The sequence below is a fragment of the Strix aluco genome, chromosome 5 (genome assembly GCF_031877795.1).
Source record: "Strix aluco isolate bStrAlu1 chromosome 5, bStrAlu1.hap1, whole genome shotgun sequence".
In the NCBI taxonomy this organism is placed as follows: Eukaryota; Metazoa; Chordata; class Aves; order Strigiformes; family Strigidae; genus Strix; species Strix aluco.
Genome location: NC_133935.1, coordinates 87,092,492 through 87,118,220, shown reverse-complemented (window position 1 = coordinate 87,118,220; position 25,729 = coordinate 87,092,492). Strand labels below are relative to the sequence as shown.

The 25,729-nt window shown below is 37.8% G+C and overlaps 1 protein-coding gene across 1 annotated transcript in view; it reads right to left on the bottom strand.

The window, feature by feature from the left end:
* Window positions 1-25,729, bottom strand: part of LRGUK (leucine rich repeats and guanylate kinase domain containing) — a 53,075-nt gene that overhangs the window by 26,098 nt on the left and 1,248 nt on the right. Inside the window, exons 2-13 of the mRNA XM_074825506.1 lie at window positions 25,472-25,579; window positions 24,738-24,819; window positions 23,572-23,672; window positions 22,721-22,802; window positions 19,347-19,471; window positions 15,793-15,936; window positions 12,830-12,910; window positions 11,233-11,319; window positions 9,116-9,222; window positions 4,780-4,899; window positions 1,932-2,028; window positions 680-793 (exon numbers count right to left, since the gene is read on the bottom strand). Coding sequence (XP_074681607.1) covers window positions 680-793; window positions 1,932-2,028; window positions 4,780-4,899; window positions 9,116-9,222; window positions 11,233-11,319; window positions 12,830-12,910; window positions 15,793-15,936; window positions 19,347-19,471; window positions 22,721-22,802; window positions 23,572-23,672; window positions 24,738-24,819; window positions 25,472-25,579 — 1,248 coding nt within the window. The remainder of the gene's footprint in view (window positions 1-679; window positions 794-1,931; window positions 2,029-4,779; window positions 4,900-9,115; window positions 9,223-11,232; window positions 11,320-12,829; window positions 12,911-15,792; window positions 15,937-19,346; window positions 19,472-22,720; window positions 22,803-23,571; window positions 23,673-24,737; window positions 24,820-25,471; window positions 25,580-25,729) is intronic.

Genomic DNA, 25,729 nt, shown 5'->3' with positions numbered 1-25,729 from the left:
ACTTCTGAGATTCTGCCATCTGTGCTTGTGCACCTGACAAATCTCAGAGAGGGTAAAGTAATTCCTCAAAGAGATTGCATCTTTTAATAGTTCTGCCCAAAATATTGCCTCAGGCCTGCATGCATTGTCCATTGCTTCATCAGCAGAGGAGAAACATGGCATGATTTTAGGGGTGATCGGTAGATGTGCAGCTCTAGACCAGTCCCACTATAAGCTGTAGATGGGTGGAAAGCACATGGTTGAAAAGCTGAGGGTACTATAATGGAAAGTACTGGTGATGTGGTGGGGAGATGAGCCTGCTGAAGACTGAAAATAGGCCTGGAAATGTTAAGAAGCCAGGAGAAGGATTCATCTGACTAAATTTGGTTGCCTATAAAGGGAGTGGCGTGGTTTACATATGGACAGTGGAGAGCTACTTGATACAAGCAGTGGAGTTAAAAATGCAGTTCATCTGACCAAACTGTGTCTCCAGTGACTGTAATGCAGCCCACACAACTGGTTCAAATGGACCAGCAGCAGCTGTAGGTCGGGCAGAAGGTTGTAGGATGTCTCTTGTGTCACTAAGCGGCTGTGTCTAGGCAGCTGAAACAAACCTTAGCCAAACTGCAGGAATTCGTCCCCAGGACAGTTCTCACAGAATGATTCATTCAAAAATGGTTAGGCAATAAGTAATCCTTACCTCTATTTCAAAGTGAACACAGGTTGCAAGACCCTCTCTGGCAATTGATTCTACAGTGTTTCTTCCAAGTCCATAGTAATAGCCACTGTATTTATAAGTTGCTATGAACTTCCCCTGAAATTCAAAACAGCAAGTATAATGACAAAGGAAATATTTTAAGGGAAACAACTTCCTTAAAGAAGCATAATCACTCTGGACTTTGTTGTTTTCTCTCCCTACAAAGTTTCTCCCTAAATCATCAGTGATAATGAGTCCAATGGGAGCACAAAATTTGCAGAGAGCACTAGTCAGTCCTGCAGGGTACAGGCTTGTACATTGTTCATGGACAATAAAACACCAGCATCTTGAAAACAAGCTGCTGACAGATTACAGCTTTCACTGGTTATTCATTCACACTGTAAAGAAAGCAAGATCTAAAGCTAGGGGCATCCTTCTTTTGACATTACATCAAACCATATGGCCGTGCCATGTAAAATAGAAGATGCCAAAGAAAAGAGAGGACAGAAACAAATCTGCAAGGAGAATGTATAATTGGCCAAGAAATTTCAAAGTTAAAACCTGACAACTGAAACTTTGGTTCCCAGTAGGATGTCTAGAGAGATGTAAGCAGATTATATTCTTTTAAAATTAGACTACTTGATAACTAAGAGTTATCATTAAGGACCAGATCAGTTGCTTAAGACTGTGTTGGCTCTCCCATTTGTATATGTTCAAATAATGAGCTCTGTTGTGGGTTTTCAAGCCAAAGTTTTATTGCAGGCAGCAAAAGGCATCAGAAAGAGTAGCTGGAGGCACACTGTCTTCGGAGAGAAACACAGTGCCTTTAGGGTGAATTTGCTAAACTTTAAAAGACTGCATTCCCTGCAGGGTTGCTGGAAGCTTTTGAAAAAAGGAAAAAAAAAAAAAGATAAAAAAAAGATGACAGCTATTTCAAGAGTTTTTCTTTCCTGCACACACACTAGATATCTGCATCCAGAAATAAGTTTATTTCTACATTATATTACTGTTTGAAGATTCCTACTGACCACTAATGGTTTCTATACATTCATACAGATGAAGAGACAGCATAAATATACAACGAATTTGTGGTTTGTGTCTGTGAACTTAAGTCACATAACTGTGGGTGAATAAGCATGTGCACACAGACACAAACTTAATGTAAAAAAAAAAAAAAAGTCAGACCTGGACAGAAAAGTTGAGTTCACTCTGGATGTAGGAAATAGGCTTACTAGGATACTAGTCGGGTACTTACTGTGTTCACCATTTTGTCAAATGCTTCTTGAGAAATGAAATAGTAATCAAGTCTGTTTTCTTCACCAAAGTAAGCTGCCCTGGTAGTGTGACAGGGACTGGAAGATATATGATATAATAAAGAAATAACCTGTTTTCAATCATAGAAGCAGCTACAGAATAGGAGGGGGGGAAAGGGAGAATAATACAAATCATTTTATTTTTAAGAAGATAAGAAATATGAGAAATATAAAGAGGTGCAAATCATACCACTAATGCCACATATTTGAAAGATTAACCCATAAATACAAAAAAAAAGTTTAAATGTAACATTACATTTTGGCTATAAATCCCCCCCGACCCAGGATAGCCTGAACTGAAGCTGTCACAGCACCCTGTAATAGAGAAATGATGAAACCATTTTTTTCCCAGTTATGTCAGCTTGTGGATGATATAAAGTTAGAATCCTAAATATGGAAGAGGAGACTAGGAGTTAGGCTGAACTGTGAGGTTAAGAAAGAGATATAAAGACCAATCTTTAAATAGACCCCTAATAGTAAGGGGAGAAACAATCCTGAAACTAGGGAGATAAGTGGGATACAAGGCAGGAAAAGTAATTGCCTGACACCACATAAGAACAGGATAAACCTCAGATACGTGAGCTTACTACCAGGGTGAAACACTAAAAAAACCAACCCAAACAAAACCAAAAAACCCCAGCTAAATCAATGCATGTAGCAATTTTAGACTACAGTATGCAGGGGCTCATGTTCTACCTTAGGAAATTATATTGTGCTACCTATTTCTGCCCTGGTTTTGTTTTTAATTTTTACACTGTAGGATAACAGGAACAAAAGTGTAATGTGGAGCTTTGGCATCGATTCACACCGACATCATTTTAACTCTTTGACTTCTGCTGCATTGTCCTGGAAAATATGGCAAAACATATACCACCTACTGGTATAGCACCTACCAGGCCGTTTCTGTTCATTTACTCAAGGCAGCTGAGTTATAAACCATTAAGAAGTTTAGTCTATAACGTGGAGCTTGATGGATCTTAACTATCACAGCATTAGAGGGTGCCACTTTTTTTTAATCACCAAGCTGTGGCAAATGAGAACAGTGTGCTACACATGGAGTCTGTAAAATTTCACTTCAAAGGTCTGATTTTCTTTAAGATATTATGAACGCATCCAGCTTTAAAGGTCATTCCTGAGCACTAGCCAGATGGTTTGAGGGTCCAATTTCACTTTATTTTTTGAAACACTTTTAAACATTACAACCCTTTTTAATTGCAAGGCCATGTTTACATTCAAACTGCCAGGGTATCTTGCATGAAATACATTTTTAATGAGTGGAATGTTTGAAATTTAAAAGTGTAAGCCATAAAATTGCTTGAATCTCCACTGAATAATTAAAATACAACTTTGCTTTATGGTTGCAATTTTCTGCTCTGTTAAGATTCTGTCTCTCTCCCCCCCTTTTTTTTTTCCCTCATGCATAAAACTTTTAGGAAATAAAATACACAGTATAAAAACAATGCTCTTAAAAAAAACCACATACTGCTTAGAAAATTTCAACTGGCGTTCAATTAGTTTGTCATTTCCAATCTAGTCTTTCAAAATATAGTGGTTGCTTTAAAGAAAGGCAAAAAGGAATTTTTCCAGTCACATAACCTTCACAGATCTTTTCTTAAAATGTCCTTTCAACCTGCCAGTTTAATCTAATCCAGCAAGTGGCTATAATCTGAGTACAGAGCAGACAGCAATACATGTAGGCTCCTTCACCATGGTGTATTACGTTAGAGAAGGTGGCTACTACCAGACATCACACTGACATGCAGAGCATGGTCCTGTGGTGCTAAGACCTCTGAGGAATGATTCTCCTGTATGCATGTGCCCACAGTCCCTTTCTTATAACTTACCACTTCAGTACCTAAAAAGGCACAAATACAGACCCAGGTCCTATTGTGGCAAATGCATTACATGTGAAACTACGGCCCAAGTCTGGTTAAAAATGAACAGATAAATTTGTGTAATAAAAACTCTGAGAAAATAGAGGAATACAGAGCAGTGGCAAATAGCGTGTGCTATAGGACCTGTGAAAGTGAGGTGCTGCAAAGGATGGAATGGGTGAAACAGCTTGTACCACCTCATTTTAGGCAACAGATAGTGGTGATCTAACTTAGCCAGGCTTCCTATCTACTGTGCTCTGAAAATAGGTAGGTACCTCAGGGAAGTGATTCACAAAGGCTGAATCTCCCTTGGAAAGAGATAGTTTCTCTCCACTAAATACACAGGGAGCCCAAGGCAGTAAGGATCATAATTCAGGCCTTTCAGCTAGGGAGAATTAGTCCTCCCAGCAGGTGGTGAGGTCTGAAAGGTGCCATTTGCTTTGATAACACTACTCACAGGATAATAAACAAGTCCAGCAATGGCACTTGCTTCCTTCCCTAGCTTCTGGATGCAGTCTGCACATGCATGCTAATGTGTTTATATGCAGGTACATTATAAAAATTAAGAGAAATGCATACATATCTAAACAGATGCTTAGGTTGAGGGGCATTAGTGAGCATAGACAGAACAGATCAATAAAAGGAGCACTAAATGACAGATTTTTCTTTGTTTGTTTGCTGTTCACCTTTGAAAAGAACATGATAATTTAAATAGCTTTTCTTTTAAGGAAGTATTTGATGACTTCAGGCAATCAAGCCCTGGGAAGAGATAAAATGCATAGCAATGAACACTTATTGGTTGTCTTTAACTTTAAATTCTTTAAAAAAAAAAAAAAAAACAGCAACAAAAAACAAACCAGCAGCAATTCTAGCTTTGATCGCTTCGTGTTCTTTTAAATTTATGGAGCAAACTTACCCATATCTGAAGTAATTGTTGAACTGTCTGCAGATCTTATGCGTAAGCTCTCTCTTACCACAGGCTAGAGGGCCAACTAATACCAGCATGGGGTAGGGAGCATCAAGACTAGGTAAAGTGCTACAAGAAAGGAAAACAAGGAGCCATTATATTACCTACAGATGAAGTCTTCAGCAACTTTGTATAAAGCTTCTGCAGAGACTTTATCATCACTTCAACTAATCTCATCTATCTATCACACTATTCACATTGTTCACAGTGTAGACAAAAATCAGAAGTGTGTGCTCAGTTTGCTATGCTCTAAACATAAAAATAGCACAAAATACTGCATTAAAGACCCCTGGGTCTCTTTTGCAAAAGCAATAATGTTATGTCTACTATAATCTTTTCTGATTTATAGCCTTTTCTAAGGCTCCCTCTGCAGTTACAGTGTTGCTGGGATTTGTTTAAGAGTTTTCCGAGTCTATTGCAGAGATGATAATATTTTAATGATCAGGATAACAAGCCTAGCATGAACCTGGACTCAATCCTACAAACCTTTACATACTCCTGCATGCAATCTTGCTGACTTCCATGGCCTTGCCAGATGAAGGTGACAATTTGTAAAGAACTCTTCAATTCAACACAATGAAAAACACTAAGAACCTTAAACTCCACTGAACACAAATAACACTACAATAAAAGAACCCGAAGTGCTGCAAAAATACAAAGCCCTCCATTTTCTCCATGCTGAGCAGATGGTTAGATCCTCAAATTTCCACTTCCAGCTGAAGTGGAATGAATAGTATTTCTGCACTTTTGAGTGTCCAGCAATTTATTTAGACAGCTAAAAATGGAACGCAACTTCGGACTCTCATTTTTAAGTCTCAGCTGGATTTTAAGATTATGCCACTGGATGGTATGTCAGAAATGGTTGAAATAATCTGAAACCCACTTATTTTTCACTAATAAATAGCTTTAAATTTGAATTTAAAAGTGGAAGAAAACTACCTATGCGCATCTAGCTTCCATTTAATGTGTTTTAAAACAGGTAAACACAAATACCTGAAAACAGAGTATATTTCTTTTACCTCTTCTCTTACAAGTAACTAACTCTATAAGAAGTAATAACAATTCAACACAAGCATGGAGGAAAAAGATTTCTAAGTAATAGCTTTACTCCTATTTTAGGTTCAGCAAACCAGGTCTATTATCTACCACACAATATGTATATAATGGGACTTGATGCTTCAGAAGCACTAAGATAATAATGTAATTCAGTCTCCTAATTCTCCTGTGGAGTACTATCCTCCCAGAAGAAATAGCAGGTACATCTAATAAATTAAGAGGCTGGCTCAACTCTGTACATATGTGCTGTTACTAAACTGTGAAATGAACCCAGATCCTGGTTCAGCGTTCCATCCACTAGACTATTTTAAAGCAAGATAGTAGCAAAACCTTTGGGAGATTTAAGGATTTTTTACTTACTGTGCTGACTGGTGACATTTACAAAACATTACACAACACTAGCACAATAAGCTTATTAGCACAATACATTAAAAATACTGGAGAAAGTAAAAATACATTTTAAAAACCCTTATTTGAATCTGTTAGGTTGTGACATCCTGTTCAATTCATGAAAAAACCTTCCTCCTCTCTTGATTATTTGAGCTGTTCAGACTGTCTTTCCCTTTGCAGACATTTGTGGTAAGGAAAGACCAGTTTAAGCCAACATGATCCCAGGAGGTATTAGTGACAGTTGTAGTTACTGCAAGTGCATTATTATAAATGAACTGTTTTGAAGATGGGAGTTCCAGGAAACGTGCTTAGTGACTAGAGATTCACAATTTATCACGACATAGCAGAAAGGTTCTTATTCTTGCTCAAGGCCATGCCCTTTGTGAATAAAGATGTCAAGGCAGGCCTGTGAAGACAGAACCCTTATCTTTAACATAGTTTTAATAAATTCCTTCTCCATGCACAGAACCTGTTACATGCTTGCAAATTGCAGAATTCCTCTGTAATCTTTGCTTTTACAAGAAAGTGTTATATCCAGTAACAAAACAATATATCATTACTTGACATGATTATGCTTGGAATTCAAATTCCCTTAAATAAATTTCCATTTCTCAAATTCCTCATATCCTGAAATTCCTTGGATTTGTTATTTCATCAGAAGAACGTGGACAACTATCTTTCATTACATCACCACTTACTGGCTCTCAAAAGATAAACTCAAAGTTTTGCTTACAAGCTGTAGGAAAATCAGTGTCTTGTAGAGTTCTTGGCTCATTTAATGTTCATCTTTCAACTCTCTTTGTCTTTGGCGAGCACAGTAATACACTGCTGTGCAAGATTAATAGATTTCAAGGCCAGAAGGGACTACTGTGATCATCTACTCAGACTCCCCTCATCTCACTGGCAACAGGATTTCCCTGAGTTAAGGCTTGAAACAAGAACGATACCTGAGGTTCCGTTACAGCATATTTTAATTAAAAACGTTCCAGTTGTGGAGAATTCTTGGTACCCTTGGTAGATTGTTCCAATGGTTAATTACCTTCATTGTTAAAAATAATCATGCTCTATTTCTTCTCTGAATGAATTTATCCTCCATAGCCAGATACCAAGTCTCATCATGTACTTGCCCAATAGACTGAAGAGCCCTCTCTTATTAAATTTCTGCTCCCCATGTAGCAGTTATAGCTATGATCAAGCTACCTTTTTAAACGTCACATGCATTTATAGTAGGGAAAAAACACACATAATATTGTTCAGCGGTGTGTCACCATGTAATTAAAGATAGAATCACAAGGCACACAGAGAGAGGGAATGGCATAAGAAACTTAATGCTAATGTTTTCTGACTGCGGAGTATGCAGCAGTGTAACTTTTTGCTTTGTTTTCTGGTTTTATTTTTAATAGAGATATTACTAAAAGAGAATTAATTATAATTTCTTCTAAAAATATAGATGCAAATGAACTATACCAATCTGGTTCCAATATGCATTTTATAGTGTAGAAGACTGTAACGCATCATTAGGAAGATTTCATTAATGACTGTGTTGTGTGCTTTCCAGCTGAGCATGGGCAAACATTCAAAGCATCATTAACAATTTTGGTCAGTACCATAAATGCTGGTCTGCATGTTCATATGTTTGTGTATACAATACCTCTGACAGAAGACAGAATTGTTTCTTTCCAGCAATGAAGATACACATACACAATCCAGTAAACAAATATTTAAACAGAGTCTATGTCTGCATTGGAAGAAATCCATGCCTTTAGGTAAAACTATTGTGCTTTTTTTTGGTTTTGTTTTAACAAATCTCCAACCCTGAAAAACAGTTTGGGTTTTTTTTAAAGGCTGTTAAGAATACTCAGAGCTATCATCACCACTGGGATGGTTCCTGTCTTTCATTGACAACCCCAGAAAACACAAGATGCGCAATAAAGATATTCTAAAAATAGAAATTTCTGAGTTACTAAATCATGGATCTTAAGTCAGGTTACTCATTATGAATTAAGATGTCCAAAATGGTGCTAAAACAGGGTGTGGGGCACAAAAGTTGATCTCAGTGCCCACTGTAGCCAATATGAAAAGAAACCAGATACATTTTATAGTATCTTCCATCAGAGTATATCAAAGCATTTTCCAAGCATTCATCAAGCAAATATCACAACACAGCAGCAGCAAAGTGTGGTGATTTCCATCTTCTAGATGAGAAATGAGACTGAGAGAAGTCACCTGGCACGGCAACAGCAACGTTGGAAAAAGAACGTTGATTTGCCTCTCCCTTCTGTGCTTTAAGTGGCAGTCAGCATCATCTCCTCCCAAAGGCAGAAGTAGTTGGGCTTCCCTAAGTACAAACTAGAAAATTTCACCTTATGAATATAAAATGTGCCCCAAAGCCACAAAATAAAGCCATTTTGCTCACAATGGGATGCCAATAGTGTAAAGAGAAGGAACAAGCAGAATAGGAAGAAGATATGTTTTACAGCTCCCTTCTCCCTCTAGAGATTTTTAAATTGCCTTTGGGTATTGATAGAAATTTTGCATCTTTCATTTATGGTGCAAATGGCCATCTGTTTCAGCAGATTGTTTAAAAGAAATGGAGCTGTGGACAATCTGTCTCAGACTTTAGAGGTGACTGACTGACTTCATTTCATAATCAATTTCAACCAAATAAGATTTGCCTGATTTCCAGACTGCTAACAGAGTACTACAGAACTTCTCCTCTTTGCTAGTTTAATTTAGAGGTGGGAGAGGGACAGAAAAATGTCCCTCTAAATATGACAACATATTCTGCTTTACTCGAGTGCCACCCTCAGGAGCAGACGTGAAGTGGAGGTAAGCTTACCTGTCAAAGATTCTCTGGGGCTGCAGCATGCTATACATAATGTGAGTCATATGGTCCTTAGCAGCAACAACTTCTGGAGGGGGATCGTATTTATTCACAGCAGCAACCTGTTTCCACAGTTTAGGGGCATAAGAAAGAAGAGCAGTGATGTAATTGTTTCCAGCTGCAATATGCTTTGCAGATCACTATGGATAATGATGGCTTCATATTTATGAGGGTCAGTCTTTGTATTTGGCTTGTCTGTGAGCACTCGGCCACATAAATCTTTTCAGGAGATTTAAGCACAATTTGATAGATGGATGGAAGGCAGCCAGAGGTAGCTCACCATCTTTAATATATTCAACCTTTTTTCTGGAAAGAAAACAGGATGCCACATAAGATGCAAAGTAATTTTGCTTAGGTTTTAATTATCCATTAATTTGCATCCTCTCAGTGCTGGTGGAAGATACGGAACTAAAATCCTTAGGGACTGAAGCCATCCATTTATTCGTCAGAAGAGGAACAGAATGGGCATTAACAAAGTAAGCACACTGCAATTTTCTCCTGACAATGCATTTCGTCTTTCCTGGGGGGAGGAGCACTCAAACTCCAAGGATTCCCTCCATCCATTCTGCTGAAATCTCTGTTGAGGGTGCTGACTGCTAATGAGTTGTATATTTTTTGGTATTATTAATGCTACCCACTCAGAAACAGGTTAAGAACTACTGAATAGTCATTTCGTGTAAACTATCAAATATCAACAAGCTGACACTGCTGCAAAATGCTGCCGTAAGCTCCGATGACAGCCATGCCTATATTAGCAAGTAGTGTGGTGCAATAGCAGTGGCTCTTTAAAGCAAAATATGGACCGAGTTTCCACACTATTTTAGAAGCTCGTTTCACTCTAGTTTGATCCTTTGGTCTGAATTAGTGGCTAGCAGGACATTAGGTGCATCCTGGTGCACATCATCTAGTTGGGGTTAATCCAGAAGAAGTCTAGTTCTTGTGTTGCAAGACTATTCTGCGATGAGAATCAAGCATGGCAAGTTGGGCAACTGGGAGTTTCACTTCAAAACTACACTTCTGATCTAAACTACAACATTTCTGTACATCCATTTTGTGTGTTAGTGAGACAGAAGAGCTGCTGCCTCCAAATTCAGTTTGATAAGAGAGTGTATGAGGCTAGAGTTCTCAAATAACCTGAGGAGAGGATTTTCTGAAATAAATAACTTTAATCATCCAGAAGTGCTAGTCTAAACCAGTCATTCAGGCTTATTTTTACAGTCTGTAGAGAAGGAAAAATTTCTTTAATATATTCAAAATGTTATTGGAAGGAAAACAGATTGCCACATAAGACAAAGAGTAAGATCAACATTTTGGGTAAGCGGGGTAAATTACAGCCTGGTATCATGCCTTCTCTGTGTTCATGATAGAAAGCGCCTGACATTAAACAAGAACCCTAATATTTATGCAGCTAAAGTTAGGAGTGATGAATTTCTTGTAAGAATCATTTTTAAAGGGTAATTCCCTGAAATCCAACCCCAATTGGCAGCTGTTAATCCTAACAGTTCTAGCATGACTTGGGCCCAGATACTACACGCCACAACCAAATTACAGTAAAAGCTGCACAAGAGGGAAAGGTTTCTATTACAACAGAAAGTTACTGGAAGCAGTCTGAGTAGTTTTTTTGGGGGAGAAGATTTTGCAGTGAAAGCTGTATGGAGTAGAATGGGAAGTAAGCATCATTATAACTTTCAGAGTTCACTTTGCTGTACATGACACTAAAAAAACCCAGCAATGGTATTTTAGAGGTAACATAGTGGTTATCACTTCAGAGTATTTCAGGAATGTAGTCGCCTGTTTAGGTTCACTAGCTGAGTAACAATGGCTGCTAAGTAAATTTCTTCACTGAACAAAGCTTTTAGGTAAGCTTTGCATTTTTACATACCACAACTGCTCCAGAAATTCTGTAGATATATATCTGGATTTAAAAGCAAAAGTCTCTCAATTTGTAGCCTATCTTGGGGGATGAACCATGGGAGATTTGTTACACCCAAATGACTACATAGCTACATTTGCATGCACAGTCTTTTGTATTTTATTTAGAAAAATTCCAGAATGATATGATGCTTACATACCTTTTCTTCCACTGAAACCTTCTTGAGATCCAGTTCTGTTAGTTGGAGCAACATGAAAATCACGAAGAGCCAATAATCTGTTTGCTCCTGAAGGACAAAGTTTCCTCTTTGACATAAACTACTTCATCGATCTAATATTTCATTTCAATCAGTTGAAATTAAATTGGCCTTAATACATTGCAGCATAAAAAGCTTTTTACCCTGAAGGATGTCAATACACTGTACAAATTGACCTCCCACCATAAACTTAGCTTCTGCAGCAAAAGCTATTCATTGTTCAAAAGTCTGCAACTACATCGGTCAAGATGGGAATTTAAAAATCCCCACCACACCCACTAGAACACCAAGAAAGGCTGCTGGAGAACTAAAAGCATTATCTACACTGGGATTATGTAACAAACTATGATTAATACTTGTAACCTTAGTAGTACTATAGCAACTTTTGCATTATAATTAATTATAATTTAATTAATTATAATTTGCATTATAAATTTGTCATCATATAGGCCTTCAAGACTGAGACAATAAAAAAGAACAATTAAAAATCAAATTAGAAAGCTGACACTGACAAGTTCATGAAGCTTCTTAGTTCTAAAAACAGTAAGGTCTTGTTAAAACAGCACACAGCTGTCTTAAGATGATTGTTGCATGTATAAGTTATTAAAATAGTTATTGAAAGGAATAGGATCATACTTTGCTTGGAGAAAGAACAGAAAAAGACTTTCAGATTACAGAGGACCAGGGGCAGCCTATTTTGGGTATTTTTTCATGCTAATTTCATTGTGCGCCACAACCGACCATTCTCATGAAAGACAATACAAAACTGGCAATTACAAGAAGAAGCTAAACCTTTAACATTTTTCTTCATTATGACATTGGAAATCACTACAAAATTCACGCAGAATTTGGAAATCACAAGAGTTGGGATAGAATCATCTTTGATCACTCAGGACAAATTACAAATGCAGAGTCAAAGTCAGAATTTCTGATATTTTGCAAATGTCATTGTTGTTGATAAAATGGATGTTTAATTCATTAGTTGAGGAATATTATGGGAGCCATAAATGAGAACTGAGTAAATCCTAAAGAAGACACAGATTCCAGAGACACATGATTTTAAGAGGGTTACTACTGAATTCCTTTGAGCTTTTCCTAGCAACAACCAAATACAGACTTTCAAAGCAAACAAAAATCTTGGCGTACTGTGGGTACAAATGTATAAATGGATTTGCAAATGGAATTAATAAAATTCATGGATTTACTACATGGATAGAATCACAGAATGGTTTGAGTTGGAAGGGACCTTAAAGATCATCTAGATCTAGTCCCTCTTCCATGGACAGGGACACCTTCCGCTAGACCAAGTTGCTCAACCTCATGATTAAACATCATGATTCACACACAGCTTTGGTTCAAAGTTCCCAGATGAAGGTGGGTAACGATGCCAGGGAAACCATCACTCCCTATTTCCTGTACTTTTCCCTGAAATGACCCAGCCACTCTTGGAGATAGAAGCTGAGGCTAAATGGATTCTGGTGTGATCCTAAACAGCAGTTCCAGGTTCTTATCTTTGGCTTCCTCTTTAGTTCTTTCTTACCTGTACAGGATTTTTTAAAAGATTTAAAACTCTGAGGAGAGGTAGATCTTCAATACATTCAAGTTCACGCAGCTCAGCGATCTAATTAGTGACAGAAACAGAGCACAAATCAGCAGCAACAGAATCCATGAGAACTATGGGGAAAAAAAAGTATTTTAATCCCTGCTCTTAAAATCTGGACATAAAAAAAAAATTATACTCACAAAATAGGTATACATGTTAACTGCATTCAATAAGGCACTTCTAGTCACAAAAAGCAGACAACTTGGATGTTAGCTGGAGAAGCAGTATAATACAGACACCAATTTCAAACCACCTGCGTTTTTCCAGTTCTTTCAAATGTCAAGCCCTAACACATTTAGCTTTTATGTGGTGGATGCGCTTAAGTGAGGCAATTCTGCAGTTATATTTGCACTTCAGTTGACTAGCAAAAAAAAAAAATCCTTCTAAGAAGAGTTTCTTTTCACTGGAGCTCAAGTTCATCCTACCTAACTTGCAGCACTTGACTGAAAAGCATCAGCATAGCTGTCCTTGGCTGTCTGTGTCCAGAGGGTGATGCATTCCACCTAAGGTCTCATCTATCCACAAGGGAAACCTAGGTTGGTGGCACTCAGGCACATCACATAAGCACTGGAAGTTACCTGGGATTAAGCAAAGTTTGTGTATCCAAAGCAAAGTCACGCTAGAGGCACTCGAGCTAGACCTTGAGTGAACAGTTGTAAGGCTCTCAAATAAAAGAAAATGGGTCAAATAGAATTCATGCCGCCTGATTTTAGCCATCTGTTAAGTTAGCCCAAGCTAACCTCACTTTATAATGGGTGGAGAGAGTCAGTTCCAGAGCTCACCCGATCCATGGTACGCTGGGATGAATTCCTATGTAAAGTTACCTGGTTTTCCTCCACTGCTGAAAGACTGAACCTAGAAGATTTCAGATTCTATCCCTAACTTATACTCAGCTTATGTAAAGTGTCTAAAAACACAAACCTCAACCATAGCCTGTCCAATATTCATTTTGAGATAACAAGAAGCCCCACTGCGGAACAGTTTTGACCAAATTAAATGTCATTTGGGTGGACATTTGGGAGGTGTGGCTGGAGCTGTCTGGAAGAAAAGGATCTGGGGGTTCTAATTGACAAGCAGCTGAACATGAGCCAGCAGTGTGCTCAGGTGGCCAAGAAAGCCAACAGCATCCTGGCTTGTTTTAGAAATAGCATGACCAGCAGAAGCAGGGAGGTGATAGTCCCCCTGTGCTCTGCACTGGTGAGGCCACACCTGGAGTGTTGTGTCCAGTTTTGGGCACCTCAATACGAGAGAGATCTCGAGGGGCTGGAGCGAGGGCAGAGGAGGGCAACGAAGCTGGGGAAGGGCCTGGAGAATAAATCCTGTGAGGAGAGATTGAAGGAGCTGGGACTGTTTAGTTTGAAGAAGAGAAGGCTGAGGGGAGACCTCATCACTCTCTACAGCTCCCTGAAAGGACGTTGTAGAGAGGTTGGTGCTGGTCTCTTCTCACAGGGAATTAGTGACAGAACAAGAGGGAACGGCTTTAAACTGCAACAGGGGAGGTTCAGACTGGACATGAGGAAAAAATTTTTCCCAGAAAGAGTGGTCAGAGAGTGGAATAGGCTGCCCAGGGAGGTGGTATAGGGGAGAACTTTGTAGAGTAGAGCTGATGGTTGGACTCAATGATCCCAAGGGTCTTTTCCAACCTGAATGATTCAGTGATTCTGTGACTTCCTAAATAAATCATAGAATGTCAACCATCAATATTTGAAAATCACTGCAGATGTACATGAGAGACACGGTTTGCAGATAAACCTATTGTGCCCATTTTTGAAAAATCAAGCATTTAAGATCATTCTGGGTGGCAGTGAGCTGAAGTAACTCAGGTTTTTCTGTGTTAATTAATTAAAATTCTCTTTAAATTATTCTTCAGAAGAAAATGTTCAAAAAATGGTGACTCATTAAACAGTTTCAATAACATCATTAAAATAGACAACTTTTGATGAGGTAAAATTAATAGCTTTTGCATGCCATAAAGAACAGTGGAAACTATATAAGGCAATGGAAGTGGTGCTATTAATGCTAATAGCAACCATACTATTAGTTTCCTGTCTTGTGCAATTGATGTACCTTTAAATGTCAACCTGAACACAGTGTGAGAAAAAGAATTCATAGCGTCTTGAATTAAATCCTGTAAATGTATCTTGCAGGTGGGGAAAAATGATGGAAAATGTTCAATTCCTAGTTTATAATTTTATTTCTTATTTTCTCAGATTTTTTTTTTCACATGCAAATCTGTCTTTGATGTCAAAATGATTCATAAATTGATGGTCTTTTCAGTTAAGGACCCTAGAAGATCAATAGCAAAAGCATTATGTATATATGGCTTGGGTTTCAAAATTCAAATACAAATGAGTTGGATTGTATCATTGTACTTCCAGTGAAAATTCTGCTGCATAACAAAAGCCACTTTATAATAGAGCACATGCAGTTCTGCCTTACAGGAAGTTTCCAGCTGAGAGCTCAGAAGAATCCATGGTCATAAAATTGGGCTAGAGAGATATTAGCAAACCCTCCTGAGGCCTGGGAGTAGAAAAGCTGTGATGTAAGTAAAGATCCTCAAGAACAGTCAAGCTGAAAAAGCTGCATACTCATCCCTATCTTATCCACCCAAGGGAGCACTGTTAGTTCTATATGTATGTGAGCACTAAATACTACAGAAGTGATACCTACATAAAGATAAATCCACCTAGAGATATTAAATAAGGCCTGAGTACACCATCAGTCAAAATATAAAACAGCACTAGAGTGAAATACCAAAGGAAAAAATGTCATCTTTTCTAATATTCATTTCTTGCAGTGTTGTGAGATGTTTTGATTAAGCTGAACGGGATTGAATTTCAGAAAAAAAATTATAATTAAGCATTCTTAGAAAAAACTGAGATCAATATGAAGTATGCTACCTGGTTATCCTCTAGGTTAATCATCTCTAGTAGATCGTGTCCCTCCAAGCCTTCTAGACGAGTTATTTTATTGCTAGATAGGTCCAGCTTCTGTAGAGTTTTCAAGCTGTTCAACCCAGTTACTTTCTCAATCTGGTTAGAGCTCTAAGAAGAAATGAAAGCATAGAAACTGTTGATAAAGTTCTACAGATGGAAAACAATATTCCTGAGGAAGAACAGCGTTCACTTCATTATTGAGAATCCTATTACAAATAGGCCTTTTATGCATTAGCCCATCTTCATCTTGAGATGACATATTACAGCTTTCCATACTGCTCAAGGAAAAAAGAACCAACTATCTTCTGAGTAACTTATCTTCAACTCACCTTGAAGAGCAGCGAGAGACAACAGCAATAAAAAGAGCTCTGACATCCTTTTAAAGCTGATACTGGCTAAAGGATACTCTTGTTACTATCCAACTCAAAATTTAGGAAATAGATATGCACATAAAATTACAGAATATATATACATAAATACATATAATTTCCCTCTGTAATCATGGTTATATTTACACTTATGATTACAGAATAAATAATGAAAATATTAAGGTAGAACTGTCTTCTCTGGACTATGGGCAGCCTATAAAAATATCTCTAGGATACACAAGATCATCTTAATGCATACTAAGTGAAGCCAGACTTTATTTGCTGTCAGTGACAGAATGCACAGAAATGTTAAAAAAACCCCAAACCACCAAAACCCACCTTACTGTAAGTTCATCTAGACTCTAACACAAGAAATGACCCAAGCTTTTGAGAACTCATAACCAGCTATCATTATTTTATATTCCTTCCAAACAAGGGACAAGATAGAAGACCTAGATTTATCAGTGGACACCAGATGGCTTCATTTCTCAGGGCCTCACAAATCACACACTCGTTTCTGCTACGAACTCCAAATAGGTACAACATGCTAGGTTCTGTACTCATCTTTGTCCCAGTGGCCACACGTACCCAGATGGCCTCTCCACATGATTCTTTCTGTATAACCTTGCAAGTTATATTTTCCCATCAGCATCACCTTGTCCTGAAAGCTTAGAAGCCTCATATTCTATTAATAAATATTTAGGAACTATTGAAATAAATAAGCTTGCTGACTCTAATGTTAATCCAGTTGTCTGTCCTTGACATTTTTCCTGACTTTTAAATGTTTAATTAGGTTATTAATAGCATGGAGGCTCCCTCTTCTCTTCCTGTTCTTCGTTAGACCTCTGTTTAATAGGGTACAGCTCAGAGCTCTAGTTGCAAAGTGCTATGCAAGAGGTGCACATAAAATTCTGTGAACTAAAGGGATTTGTGTAGAGATCCTTTTTTGCAAAGCATAAAATTCCTAAGAGTCCAGTTCATTAGAGCTTCACTTCTTATTTTTTTGCAAACATAAGCAGAATAAAGGCTTTTTGGTATAGCTAGGCAGTATTTACAGTTTTTGAAGCCCTCTCTTCCAAACTTCAGACCTTACTACTCTTTCAACATAAAAAGCTCAAGGGAAAATGGAAAAGAAAGATGAATCAATGGGAAGAGAGGGGATGAATGCTCCCACGAAAAAAGAACTGCATTTTATTCTAATTGGTAAAAGAAAACGCTATGCTAAAATCTGCCTATTTACATAATTTCCACATGACTATCTACTTTGCTAATTAAAAAAGACAAGCAGTTATATAAATAATCATATCAGCATGTAAGAACCAAAACTGAAGAACATGTTCATATTAATAAGGCTTAGCTGTTAACACAACCTCCAAAACATTTTATAGAGCAGATAACCATTACTAACAGAATTATTATTAGACCTTTTAACAGATGAGGAAATTAGTGCATACAATGGCTGAGCGGCTGTATTTCTCCCTGAAGAAAGTATTTAGAGGAAAGCTCTTCCTGTCAGCTTAGATCGTCATACTCCTACAGTTCATTTCAGAACTTTTAGACACGTTTTTGCCAATCTGAGTTAATCTTATCCACTAAAAATGAGACAAAATTCAGTTTTATTGCTACTAAGGACATAACTGAAAGCTACTGAAGGCATTATATACCTGAAATATAAGTATATTAAAAATACGTTACTGAACACCATTGGAATATATTATTCAAAACATACTACTGTCCACTTTTAAATGTGAATACCTTTCCTGAATATCAAAGCAGTAATAAGTACAAGGGCCAATCAGGCCCTGATGGGTACAGACCTTAGTTACTCTTTTCTATATCAGTTACTACAGAACTGAAGAGAAATCTTTAAAATTTTAAAAGGATTGGAAAAGAATATTTCTATTCTTGATAAGGGTTTCATTCACTTTGCCTAAAATATTTATGTAGGTGCTTAAAACTAATGTGGCAAATATGAGCATATTTCTATGTATAGCTTTTTTGTTACTCATTTTTAAAATCCCATTAAATATTTTTAAACTTATTACAAAGTAAAACTTATTAAAAAATAGACTGTTGTATTTTATAGCAATTGAACAGCATTAAAAATAGTTTTTGCTTGTGTTTCTGTGCGACCTCTATATTGATGGCTCTTCCTATTAAGAATCTCAAAATGATTTAGAAGAAAGTGTTGATATTATTAAGGACATTTTACAAACATGGACCTGAGGAACACTGAAATAAATGCCTTCCCAAGGCCTGTAAAAGAGCCAGATGCATGCAAACAAGTGTAGGCATGGACAGAGGTCGGTATCTAGGTTAGTTATCGCTATCATAACCAACAGAGAGAAACAGGAACTTCCAAGGCCTGATGCATCTTGTATTAATGCAGATATCAGCAGCTGGATCAGAATAATGAAGTTTTTCAAGTGTCCGTTTCTCTCCACTGACTTCGAGGCACCAGAAAATAACTAGCTCAGGTGCACTTGTCTACACCGCAGAAATCTGGAGCCAGATAAATCCCACTAAAGCATCTAGAAATATAACCTAGAAACGTTGTATTTAAACAAATATACCCTAGATATCTTGATGCAAAGCTGGCAATACAAAGCTTCCAATCTCATGACAAGACCCTTAAAAAATGAAACAAAGATCCTTTAATAATATATCAGATTTGCATCCTCAACTTGACTCGTTTTCTAAAACAAACGGAGGCTGCTCAGTCCTCACTTCTTCCTCTCCTGTCCTAGCTCACTGCTGTCATGAACACAACTTCATGAGGAAATGTGTTTTAAAGAAACAATAAAATAAATCATTGTTTGTACTGTGGGACTTGCACAGTAACTTCTTACATGTCACATAAGCAACAACAAAACCTACCCAGAGCAAAAGCAAAATATCCTTGGAGAAATTCAAAACCCAGCTGGACAAGGCCCTGAGCGATCTCCACTGAAGATGGAGATGGATCAGATGATCTTCCCAGCTCCCTTCTAACCTATATCATTCTATGATCCTGTATTAATAGAAAAAAAATGTGTCCAGTATTACAAAGATCTCAGAAAATTTGTTATGTAACTATCTTCACATTTATTAAAGCATTAATATATAGATAAAAGGCGGACAGGAAAACCACTAGAATTACTTCTTCCTTACCAGATTGAGTATCCTGATAGGTAAGTCCTCAAGGCCACTGATTGCACTGAGTCTGTTGTGTGACAAACTAAGATGAGTCAGACTGTGACACTTCTCCAGTCCTCTTATCTCCTCTATGTTATTAACTATACAGAAGTGTTTGCGTTTAAGGAAAATAACTGAACAGAAAACCTTAGCAACAATTAGCAGTTAAATTAGTCAATGGAGCTGAATTTTATGCTATGGGGAGCTGGACATCAAATGTTTCATGCTAAGGAGTTTTAAATCCCAGCTGCTCACACCCATCCCTATTCTGGAACTTACTGCCTCCTTGTTTGACTGACACAACTTTTTGCAGGGAAGCAGGACAAGCGACACTTACCCAGCTAGAAATATCCTCCCCTCCTTTTTTGTGGAGTTTTTAACTCCAAAATTGTTTCTGTGACCTGGTGTATAGTGCAGTCCTTCAAGCTGGCATAACCAGGTTGATGGCAAACCAAGAAAGTAGTGAAAATGAAGGAACAGGAGTGTGGTGAAGAAACTACGTCTGCCACCATCTTGCAAAGCGATGCTGTAAATCTCTGGCCTTCTTATCAGATGCACACATGCAGGCTAAAACATAGGGGTTATTTATGTCTTTGATTCTAGCTGAGCACCACCCATGTTAGGTCAGCTGTAGAATTCAGGCACATTCCTGATTCATTGGAGGAGTGTGTGATCTTTTTATGTTTATGAAGTACTTAACCCAACATGGCTCCAAACTGACCTTAACCTCCAAGCATCATACTTAAATTATTCAAGTCATAACAGACAACAGTACTATACGGGGCTATTTCACTCTAAATTACACCTGTTCTATACTGGCCACCTGTCCTGCTAGGGGAAAGCGTATCTTAAATTAACACTAAAATCAAAAGCAGCAGTAGAAGTAGTTAGGATTCCTCTCAGCAAACTTCAGCATTAACATAACTACCCAGATTCCTTAAACAAAGCACGTTTCCTTTGACAACAAGCCTTCACAGATTGCTTTTACAATGGGATGACCTGCAGAGGCACCCGACTCTGTATCTCTCCACTGTACCAAAATCAGCTAACTGATCGAGGCATGGAATTGCACTCGTAAGTGTCCAAGCTGGAACTAGTTACATAAAAGCTCAAGAAATATAACCGGAAAAAAAAAAATAGCAGAACATGCAGAGGACAGAGAAATGCCTTTAGACAATCACAGAAGAAAACATTTTTAATTGACTTGAGAGAATAAACTCTGCCTGCAAAGCAGGGCAGGCAAATTTTCATTCACATTTCTAGTCTTACCAGGCAGTGGACAAATTATCAGGATTTTTTCTCTCAGTCTGAATAATATCGTAACCAAACTGTAAGCTTAGCCAGGGACAACAGAACACTCTTTAATAGCTGTGACTAAACTCTGTTTTGTCCTAACTGCACTCCTACACAGGGACTTAACTGTACGCTACCCAAGTTCTACACTGACAGGCCTAGATGGGGAAGGAGAGGAGGAGAAATGAGATAGTAAGCACAGATTTATCTTTTCATAGGACCTCACAGTAGGCTGTCTCTGTCATTTTAGAAAAGAAACCAAAATCCTTCACAGGCACTGACACTGGACAGATATTAATTGATTTGCATACAAAATGGGACTGCTTCTATTTCAACTGAGGAGAAAAAGTTTGGGGGAGGAAAAAAATATTTAAGCCGTAAGTATCAATATGAGGTAGAAAATTGCTCAGCACTAAAAATTAATACAATCAATTTTAGTCTTTTGTCAGATGTTATTGCCCAAGCTGTCTCCCTTTCTGGTTTGGGCAGTTTCCTCCTTGAAAACTCATTTATAAACCTGTCAGGTACGCTTGTGTGTGCACCTGTCAGAAAAAAAGTTACAATGACCTTACCATCTGCATCATAATTCACTTAAATATGGTAAAAAATGATTAGTTACTGTCAACAAGAAGTGAATGGCACCCGTTTCTGCTACTGCATGATATTTAATATAGTATTTTCATTTACAATTACAAAGAACAGCTTGTTTTGTCTGCCATGTCTTCGGCGAGGAGTGCTTGACATGGGTTAGGAACAGTGCCACTTTCCTATTCTAAATTCTGCACTTCTAAATTCTGCACTAATTTTTCTGTATTTCAGAGGGTCCTGTAGCAACTGTGTGCATGAAACAATTTTTCTCCTCATTTCAATGGCACCTTCATTGACAAATAAAGAAATTGAAGACAGCACGCTGCCGCATTGAAACCAAATGAAAAAATAGTGATTCAGATCCACAGTACAAATCTCTGATCTCTTTTCCTTTTCATTTTGCCGTATGGTTTTTGCTCTGTGATAGAAAATTAGAATTGCAAAGGCATAGTGCCTCAATGCCATTTTCTGACAAGAATCATGTCACCTGTACACCTTGTAAAACATGTGAATAATGTAACCTGGGTGCCCTGCAAATGCTTTATCTGCTCCTACATGAAAGGCATTGTATTAATATCGTTTGGTAATGGGCTACTTCGAGGACAAGGGACAGAGAAAAAACTGCAACAGCCTGCTGTCTTCTCCTTTTCAGAGAGCAGAAAATCAAGATGCAATTTATGGACCAAAGAGGAAAGGTTCATGAGCCCTCGGGAAGCAATTGTAAGTCAGGCAGCATGTCAACATGAAACTCCAGAAGAGCTTTCAAAAAAGCACAGGAGAATCTTTAGGGACACTGAGAGTACTACGGACAGCCTTGGAAAAGTAAGCAATGAAGAAACTTAATCTGCAGGTTCATGTTTATCTGATTTCTGCCAGAACAGTGTTTCTAATCCCACAAATGGTACCAGTGAGAGTGTGGAAGGTGGGTAGCAGAACACCTCCGCTCGGTGTTCTTCCCTCAGCATACTCCAGGAAGTTTTCTCTCACTTAAAGATTCTCTTCACTGTCATTAAACGGCCTTGCCCTCCACAGAGCCTTACAGTCCCTGTGTAATTAGCCACGTCTAAGATTAAACAACTTGCACCTTTTTCATTTAAGGGTGCTTAGTATTCCAAGCTGATTTCCTATTAACCTTTTCTATATAAAAATACTGAGATTATTTATTACCTCTGCCATGCAAAGACAGTATGACATGGCACTTTTTCAGTTTTACATGATGCAAAGTGGAGGTTTTTTGCGTTCCTCTAGCAGGCTAATACCTGACATGTATGCACAAACACTTCTAACGCTATGCATGCTTAAGTAAATTAAGAGCAGTTTCACCACCAGAATCAGTGTTTAATCTTGTTTCTAAAGACGAAACAGGCATGAAGGAAAAATACAAAGAAAATGGGTATCTGTATGAAGCAACAGCTGTTCAGAAAGAAAACAAGCAACTTTTCTCCCATTCAAGTTTCCATAAAGGATACAATCCAGCAAGAGTTTAGTAAGTGACTGGTATGCTGACAAATCCTGCATTTTAGGTATTTGATTGTGTGAAAAATCTACTTCCTAAAGAAAAAAGGAGACAGAAATTTAGTTTTATTCCTTCAGCACTTACAGCTGTCTTGTGAAACTAAACAGCTGTTACACTAAACTTGCGATCAAGGCTGTGGAAGAAATAAGATGATCATTAATATTGATACTGGGACATAAACACAAAGACTGTTTTTTATGACACATAAATTTCACATTTTGGGAACTTCCGAAACTATACTTTCTTCCCACAACATTCTCATTAATGGTCCTGTAATTATGCATACATACTAAAAAAAAACCCAAACAACTAACAGAGAAAACAGAGAAATACATGAAGTTTGTATTTCAAAACAACCTCCTGCTTTTTATAACCCAAAGTGGGCTACAAGAAAACAACGGCGAAGGGAAGACTAGCACACAGCTGCACGTTAAGTATGTGTTTCACAATGAGGATTGGCACCAGTCAATTTGAAAGGCAGGAACTGATCCCACTAAAGGTCTGATGAATTTGACAAGCAAGGAAAAAATTCTGGCTATTTTTACATCTGGCTAGAACAGTCAGCTGTACGGTACACCTTCCCATGGCATGCAAGGGTTCAGAGTGTGAAAGAAAAAAGACGGAAACATGCAGTATAAAATACCCAAACATTTGGAAATGCTATTAAAATGTCAAATGAGGTAAGAAAGAAGAATAAAGGCAGCATAAAAATTTGCTTTTGCACGTGTCCAAATACAATGTCTAAATTAAATTTAGAAAATGGTTTTGAATTTAAACCTATAAAACGTATTTTTTGCAACTTACCTTGAGATTTTTAGGTGGTTTAAAAACAAAATACGTAGTCAGTTCATTGTTGGAAGCATTCAGTTCTAGTAAGTAAGGCATGTGACTGATACAAGAAAGATCTAGTAACAAAACAAAATGTCAAATCCTGTACGTGAATGCAAAGGTAAATGCAGAGATCATCATGTCAGAATGGGATAATTATGTCCAATAGCTATCAAAAATCAATTTGCAGTTACACATTCAGAAAGCAATGTTTAAAATGCAGAAATCAGATATATTAACACCTTCTACTAGAAAAAAAAGATGGTTTCTAAACCACAAAGGATAAATATTTAAGTTCTACATTAAATTTCCATTATGCAAACCGATTTGTCTGCAAGTCAGGATATGGTTTTATATTCTAGCTACCTCTAGGATGACAGAGAGACTACCTCTGTCCTAACTAATTAATTAGTGGAGAAAAGTATTTAGGCCTTTACTGAAGACTAAATGACTAGTTGCTATGGAAAAGTCTCTGCTCTGTGCAGACCTAGCCTTCACAGACAAACTATCAGTAAAACGAGCACGGAGAAGTGCTGCCTCACAAAAGTGCTGCTATTATAGGACTCCAGCACCTCAAGTGAAATGAACTTGAAAGAAATAATGCAACAGACTGCCACCACAGCTTATTCCTTTTGATGTGAAATTAAAAAATGAGTTGGGGCATACGAGGGAGAGGGAAGGAGTAGAAGATGATGGACTTTATCTCAGTCTCCATTTGTTGTTACCTTTCTAAATCCAGGATACAATTTTTCACATTTTGTTGCCAATGGGAAACCCTGACAAAGGAAAGCCCAAGGCTGGGAAAACTGTACGAGGCATAACTTTAAATATTATGGCATCTGCACATGTAAAATCTTAACCTTAATCTTATATTGACATGCTTGCTTGCATTTTATATTTGGATAATAAACTGGACAATAATCTCCATGTTTCCACTGATAAACATATGCTGGTGCAGCTGTCTAAATGGTCCATACATCATTCTCAAGAAGATCTAGCCATCACCTCGTTCTATAGAGCTGGAGTAGTTACACATTAAAATGTAGACCAGGCTTTGTGATACTAAAGCTACATGGTACAGTGCATTTCTCATCTTAAATGATTTCACAACCCAAGAATTTACTAGTGTATTTACTACATACCATTAATTTTATTATATGAAAGTTCCAGCTTCTGTAGGTGAATGTATCTGGAGAGAATGTTAATGTCACTTAACTCACGACCCTGGAAAAATAAAGCAAAGAGACTTTAATAACTATCTGTATAACCTCAGCCGCTCTCCCAAGAGCTACACAGCAGCAGCAGACATTGAAAAGGTGCCCCAAGGTCCCTCCAGCTGGATGTGTCAGAACAGGATGACATACACCAAGAGTGATGTTAGACCTGCAGACCAGCCATGAATGGAGAAAATGTCAAAAGACTTTAAAACACAACCAGGAGAGATAGCTGTAGCTAGGAAAAATGCCAGGAAAACAAGGCTGCATAGAAAAGGGAGTGGCAGCAAGTAATCTTTAAAAAGACACAACCACTTTAACTTTCCGAATGAACACAGCATTCTCAGGTGTTTAGCATGTTTCTCTATTTTTTCTCTTCAGCTGACTGAAGCAGGAAGACACATTTTCACACTCAAAGATTGGGTAAGGAAAAATCTTACTGCTGTTGCTACTAAGTGAACAAAACAATACCGATATGGCAGTTGCCAGCAGGAGCTGTGCTGTGTCTTGTCAAAAGTCCCATGTACATGAAATGGCATTGACAGGTAGAGACAAAAATCTGTGTCTTGAAATTTTTTTACTAGACCAACTATTTGCTGTTAAAAACAGGAAACCTTTGAGCAGAGAAGCACTTTACATTGATGTTCTCTGCTTATACTTACTGAAAGTGACAGATTGAGATAAACGTATTCAATACCAGGGGCTGAGCGTCCCAGCTTGTGGAGTCCCTCAGCCACAGTGTCTTCATCCAACACTCCATCAAACTGACCCTATAAAATACCAGAAAGGGGGGGCAGGGGGAGGAATGGATTAAGAGGAGATATATGAAATGAAATTCCACACTCGGTAGAATTTGGGGCCTGCTTGGGATGCAACCGGGAACAGAGTTTAATAAAAGTCCTCAATCAAACGCTGCTTTC